The 7,123-nt window shown below is 36.1% G+C and overlaps 1 protein-coding gene across 1 annotated transcript; it reads left to right on the top strand.

The window, feature by feature from the left end:
* Nucleotides 1-440: 440 nt before the first annotated feature.
* Nucleotides 441-3,925, top strand: LOC132610507 (geraniol 8-hydroxylase-like). Its single transcript, XM_060324822.1, has one exon. The coding sequence runs from the start codon at nt 487-489 to the stop codon at nt 1,174-1,176; it is 690 nt and encodes a 229-aa protein (XP_060180805.1). The 5' UTR covers nt 441-486; the 3' UTR covers nt 1,177-3,925.
* Nucleotides 3,926-7,123: the final 3,198 nt, after the last annotated feature.

Here is a 7,123-nt window from a genome sequence, read left to right as displayed (position 1 = left end):
ATGGATAAGATCACTCTATCATCCTTAACTAGAAGTTTCGGGTTGAAGCCTTTAAAATGAAGAAATTCCTAGTGGGAAAACACTTCCCTCTTTTTAAGCTCTACACGACGCAAATCTAGATTAGATTGAGTTTCAGGTATCAGATTATTAATGGAAGTCATGTAACACATACATAGGCGGATCCAGGATTAAATTCTATGGATTCAATCTTAAGATTCTTAGTATAATTCCGTCGTATTTTAAAATTTATGAGTTCATGTCTACTATTTATTGCAGTTTTAATAAAATTTTACACATAAATTTATGCTCCGAGTCGAAAGTTGGGGGTTCAATGGAACCCCACCTAGCAAGCTAGATCCGCCACTCCGCCACTGACTTAATTACACATAAATATGCGTTCGGAATTGGTACTAGAGCATGCAACTTTCTTACACATCAACTTTGTGGATCATATCAAAGTTGAAGGATGAGAGTGGGAGAGGCATAATGGATTACTACACACTTGTACTGGGATCAATTTTTGCCTTGAGTTTGCTATATATTCTAGCAAAATTAACCAGCAGAGGTAGCAAAAAGCTTCCACCAGGGCCATCACCATGGCCAATTATTGGAAACTTTAACTTGTTAAGTGCAAAACCTCATAGATCACTAGCCAATCTTGAACAAATTTATGGTCCAATTATGAGTTTAAAACTAGGACAAATAACAACAGTAGTCATTTCTTCATCAGCCATGGCAAAACAAGTCCTTCAGAAACAAGACTTAGCCTTTTCCACTAGATTTATCCCTGATGCCCTTCAAGCACACAGCCATTGCAAATTTTCTATGATATGGCTTCCTGTTTGTCCTCAATGGCGAACGCTTCGGAAAATCTGGAACACTTACCTCCTCTCTTCCAATAGGGTTGATGCAAATCAACATCTAAGGTCTCAAAAGGTGAAAGACTTGCTTGCTTATTGTGCAAAATGTAGCCAAGAAGGTCAAGCTTTGGATGTAGGTCAAGTTACTTTCAAGACTATTTTCAATTTGATGTCCAACACCCTTTTCTCCAAGGACTTGGTTGACCCCTTTTCGGATTCAAAGGTAGAACTGAATAACATGTTTGTGACAACTCGACTCCGTGTTATGATTTTTTTTTGTGTACTAAACGGTGCATTAAACATGCTGTTAATATAACTTTTTATGACATTTTTTGAAATTTAAAGGTTGAGTTGAAAGACGTGATCTTGGGCATTATGCATGAGGTTGGGAAGATCAACCTAGTGGATTTTTTCCCTGTACTTGAAAAGATTGATCCTCAAAGAATAAGGTATCGCTCAAAGATTCATTTTGGTAAGTTGTTTAAAATTTTTGGTGATTTGATCGATGAGAGGTTGGAGGAAAAGAAAAGGAACCACAGTGAAAAGAGTGATGTTTTGGAAGTATTTCTAAACATTAGTGCAGAAAATCCCGAAGAGATCAATCAGAATCATATAAAATCCACGCTCCTGGTCCGTGCTTTTCTCTTTTATCCTTTAAATTTTAGAGATGCAATTTCCTTACCCCCTCCCAGGCTTCCCAACCTCAATTTTATTTTTAAAATGTCCATAAAGTTAAAGAGGAAAAATAAGAATTGGGAATACTCTTGGATTTGTTGTTGCCTGATTATGCTAATAGTGTTGCAAAAGATTGTGGGTGAACTAAAGCTCAATTACATATAAATCAACTATAGAAGAAGCAAAAACACTAGGATTTAGCGAGGTTCAGCCAAGCCTACGTCTTTAGGGCAAAAAACAGAGAGAACTTTCCACTATGAATGAGAAGAATAGTAAAAATTAAAGAATCGGAAATTACAACCCCTATAAATTAAGTCTCAAGTATCCCCAAACCTACAAGAAAATGAATTTCTCAACCTACAAGGATAATGGATTTTTCAAACCTACAAGGCCAATAGCCTACTAGAAAATATGATGTAACTAGCCTACTAGAAAATCTTGAGATACCTTGACTTGAATTCTCTTCGTCAACAAGAACAACACCTCTTTGCGTTACATTATTTTGAGGAGTGACAAAAAATAGTTATTTATTTATCATATATACAGCTTAGCAACATCAAGGATAGAACTCACAAAGGATGAGCGGCTTTGGCTAAGGTGATACCAAACTTCTCCTCCAGCTGTCTAATTCTTTTGGCCCAACGACTGCTTTGAGTTTTCTATTGAAGAAATTCAAGAGTGAGCCTAACATCTAGAATAGAAGATGGAATAACTCGCAAAGGATGAGCGGCTTTGGCTAAGGTGATACCAAACTTCCCCTCCAGCTGTCTAATTCTTTTGGCCCAATGTCTGCTTTGAGTTTTCAATTGAAGAAATTCATGAGTGAGCCCAACATCTTTGGGACCATTCTCAAAAGTGGCAAGTCAGGGCATATTCTTCAGCCAGCACCAAATGAAATCAATTCAAAAAATTTCCCTTGCATGTCCAAGTTCGAATTCCAAAACCAAATTCGATCGTCCACACGTTAATTAATACTTGTGATCCCTTCGGTATGATGTGGTCACACAATTCAACATCTTGCAAGCTATACTATATCTTTGTCATACATCAACAACTACACGTTAATTATTAGAAATAAGAAAATAATTTTTAAGAATCAACTAATATCAGGTTACCACTGTCGAAATATGTGCCAGACTATACTAGGATACCATCGTCGCAAAGAAGTGACTCCAATAATATGTAACAATTCAAGCGATCATTTTGAGCACACTTTTGATATTGTTGTTTAGGGGCAGCCCGATTCACTAAGCTCCCGTTATGTACGGAGGCTGGGAAAAGATCGGACCACAGATGTCTATTGTATATAGGTTGGGATACAGGGGGTTCAGACAGATTTTAAAACAAGGTGAAATTCAAAAATAATTATTCAAATTTTTGTATCTGGTACAACCGCGGCGTCTAGTTTGTGATCACAAGGTTAGGTGACCTGGTGACTGAGCACATTCATAGATAAATGGATCACGATAACGGAGAAGTCGATACATGTTGACCACCGCGATCGCGTGAAAATACGTACTCTACACCTATGAATATTCTTCAATCTTGAGCAGTGCCAGCTTCATGGTGAAACAAGTAAGGCACTTGCTTTAGTTTGCCCCCATCCCCCCTTCCCTTTTTTTTTTCGAAATAATAGATATATAGATATTTTAAACTCTCCTCCTCATTATTTTGTCCAATATAACAATCTTTCTTTTCCCTTCTCTCATAAGATTACATACTTTCTGTTCTATTTTTTCTTACTTTTTTTCTCCAATAGTTTAAAAGTTCAATAGTTCAAAAGTTTTATTGGTTAAATTTGAGATCATTAAATGGCGACAATTTAAAAAGATTTTGTCTTAACCTTGAATGCTCCTTACAATATAATAGTCCCTCTAATATTGATTGTTTAGACTTATTTTCTAAACTAAAAGTGTGTTGAAAAAAATAGTACAAGCAGAAAATAATACTCTAATTGACATATTCAATTAAATAAAAAGACTTAATTTTTTTTCAAATGTTTATATTTCTTATAAAATAATGTTATCAGTTCATGTAAAGTTTTCTAGAAAGAAGTTTTAAAAATTAAAATTGAAAAATCTGACCTAAAATCAACTATTCTTAAGAAAGATAAAATGAGTTGACAATATTAAATTCAAGGCCTCCCAATAAACCTAGCCCACTAAATGCTTAGAGCCGCCCCCAATCTTGAGTTTCACTAAAAAATAAACATTTTTTCCCTTTCTTCTCGTTTCCTTTAATTTTTCAAATTCTGCAAGTCAATAATTGGAGCATAACAGTATGCATTTAAGACAAATGGACAAAAGTACTTGGTCCAGACCAAGAAAGCTACACTATAGTTAGGCCTTTTGTAAATTACTCTAACTTTGTGTATACTTTTCAATCTTGATATTTTTAATATTTCATGATAAATACAGTTTACTAAAATTATAAAGTGAATAAAATGATGAGACTTACTGAACAAACAAAAAGCCCGTGCCAGTGTTACTTGGTGTGCGGTGTGCCTGTCCGAGAAGATAATAAAAAAGAATTTCCCGTCGAAATCATTTTGAAGGCTTTCATTATTGTGTTATATTATTTGATCACTTTAAAAAATATTCTCTCCGTTTTAAAATGATTGTCTTACTTTTCTTATTAGTTTGTTCCAAAAAGATTGACACATTTCAATATTTAAAAGGAATTTAACTTTATGATATAATTTAAAGTCACACAAATATGTAAGACTTATTTTGGACCACACATGTTTCAAAAGTCCTCCTTTATTTTTTAAAATCTGTGTCAAGTTAAACTAAAATAATCTTTTTAGGACGGAGGGACTATATATGACTAACACGAGTGTGAGACTTTTTTCTATTTCTTGTATTGGTGGATTCAAAATTTGTGGACCTAAAAGAGTTATGATTTGAATCCACTAATTTGTCAAATAGAAAAAAGCCTCACATAACTTGTATTAATTGAGTGAGACATATTTTTTTTTTTTTTTTGGGTAATGCTGTATTTTCTACTTGTTATTAATAATTTTATCGTGTTGCCACAAAAAGGGATATTTAATAGTAGTAATTATATCTTACTCCCTCGATCGGTCTTCTCCGCCCTTTTTATGATTCCCAAAGAGACTGCTGAACAAGTGCCAAATGACATCCATGAGAATCGGAACATGACTAGGTCAAGTTAAATGTATTACTCCTATTTGTGATAGCTACAGGTGATGGATTCATTTTTGTATATAGGGGGCTACCCTTTTATTTCATCTCTATCCTATTTTTGGCAACAGTAGCTCTATTATTGTTCTTGTATTTATTAAAGAGGTCAGGTATAACCCTCGCCTCTTCTACTGGTTGATCCTATTTGATAGTTCAATATATGACACTCAGATCCATCTGAGTATAATTTATTTTAAAAAATTCCTCCATTCTGGTTCAAGTGTCTTTTAAAATTTTATTTTAGCACGTTCATTAAAAAAATATTATGTACAACATGTAACTCCCCACGATGTATGATAAAAGTGGATATCCAAAAGGCTTATGACTCAGTTGAGTGGTGCTTCATCCAGCAAATACTGATAGAACTGGGATTTCCTGCGCAGATGGTGAGATGGATTATGTTATGTGTGCAAACTGTCAGTTACAGCTTTCAAATTAATGGCATCTTATCAGACAACATGGTGGCCAGAAGAGGATTGAGACAGGGGGACCCCAGGTCCCCTATTTGTTTGTCCTTCTGATGGAATACTTGAACAGATGCCTTGGCACACTGAAAGAGGAACCTGATTTTAACTATCATCCGAGGTGCCAAAGACTGGGGATTACTCACTTATGCTTTGCGGACGATCTCCTCATGTTTACAAGAGGAGATGTCGGGTCTGTCCAACTGCTAAGGGACAGATTTGATATGTTCTCTGAGGCATCAGGTCTGAAAGCAAATATACAAAAGAGTCAAGTTTACTTTGGGGGGGTTAACAATGATACAAAGGATGCAATTATTTTTGTACTTGGGTACGAGATAGGTGAACTACCTTTCAAGTATCTAGGAGTGCCATTATCTACAAAGAAGCTCACTGTAGCTCAATGTCAACCGTTGGTAGACAAGTTCACAACAAGAATCACATCATGGATAGCTAAAGGACTGTCTTACGTAGGCAGAGTCCAGATGATTAGATCAGTCCTGTTTGGCATTCAAGCATATTGGTCCCAACTCTTTCTCCTACCTCAAAAAGTGATCAAACTCATAGAGGCAACATGCCGAAGCTACTTATGGACAGGAGAGGCCACCATATCAAAGCGGGCACTGGTCGCGTGGGAAAAAGTATGCCTTCCAAAGGATGCAGGGGGTTTGAACTTCATCAACCTTAAGGTATGGAATCAATCAGCCATATGCAAGCTATTATGGGCTCTTAGTCAACAGAAGGAGAAACTCTGGATCGCATGGGTGCATACATATTATATCAAAAATCAAGATTGGCTGACAATGGGGGTGCCTAAACAGGCCTCGTGGATGATCAGGAAGATATTTCACATGAGGAAATTCTGGCCAGTGCTTACAAGCAACCAAACACTATTTAGCAGGGACAAATTTCAGATTCAAAATGCATATAAGATGCTGCGGGGGGATATCTCGATAGTACCATGGAGAGGACTAGTTTGCCACAATGTAGCTTGTCCGAAACATGTGTTTATTCTCTGGCTAACACTCCTGGGCAGAATACGTACCAAAGACCTGCTATTGAAATGGGGGATGGGCATCAATCGAACCTGTGTACTCTGCGACAACCAACTGGAGACCTTGGACCATCTTTTTTTCGAATGCACATACTCGCAGGAGGTCTGGCAGCAGATACTGAACTGGTTGGGCTGGAAACGAAGTATTTTAGCATGGGCACTGGAATGGCAGTGGGTACAGCAACACAGCAAGCCGAAGAGAGCTAAAAATATGTTACTAAAGGCTTGTTTTGCAAGCGTGGTTTATGAAATCTGGTGTGAAAGAAACTGTCGGGTATTTCAAAACAAGAAAAGTACGACGGAAATGTTAATACATATGATACAGACCCATATATGCATACGAGTTAGACGAAATAGGAACCTTTTTGATACTATTTGTTCTTTATAGGAGTTAAGTATTTGGTAGGAACCATAGGAGATATGCGATGAGCAACCGGGATGTGGTGCGCTCAGGTTATGTAAAGCAACACTTTGGTGATTAATAAAAATCTGTTAATTGCCAAAAAAAAAAAAAAAACTTGCCCTTATTTATTTTTTTATTGGGAAGTACTACTATTAAAGATAGAGTATTATTATTATTCACTTTTTACCCCTTTAATAGCACGGGTAACACTAATAGAAATCAGTAGTCTTTAGCAAATCCGTCGAAACATTTGGATTTTCGATAGATGAAATGTCTATCGGAGAAGCTCCAAAGGATGATTTGCCCGAAATCAAATGATTTTTAGTAGTGTAAAATTGGAAAAGAGTAACCACTTCTATCTTGATATTTATTTTGATAACATCTTTTTGAATTAAAAAGACACTTAAAATGGAACGGAGGGAATATATTTATAAAATATTATTAGCAACGTGGTGGTTATTGACTTG

This window comes from Lycium barbarum, chromosome 9 (genome assembly GCF_019175385.1).
Source record: "Lycium barbarum isolate Lr01 chromosome 9, ASM1917538v2, whole genome shotgun sequence".
Lineage (NCBI taxonomy): Eukaryota > Viridiplantae > Streptophyta > Magnoliopsida > Solanales > Solanaceae > Lycium > Lycium barbarum.
The sequence above is the reverse complement of the archived record's forward strand: the minus strand, read 5'-3'. Positions and strand labels throughout refer to the sequence as shown.

What these genes read in the sequence shown, in the direction of transcription:
- LOC132610507 (XM_060324822.1), top strand. Translation starts at nt 487, where the DNA reads ATGGATTACTACACACTTGTACTGGGATCAATTTTTGCCTTGAGTTTG.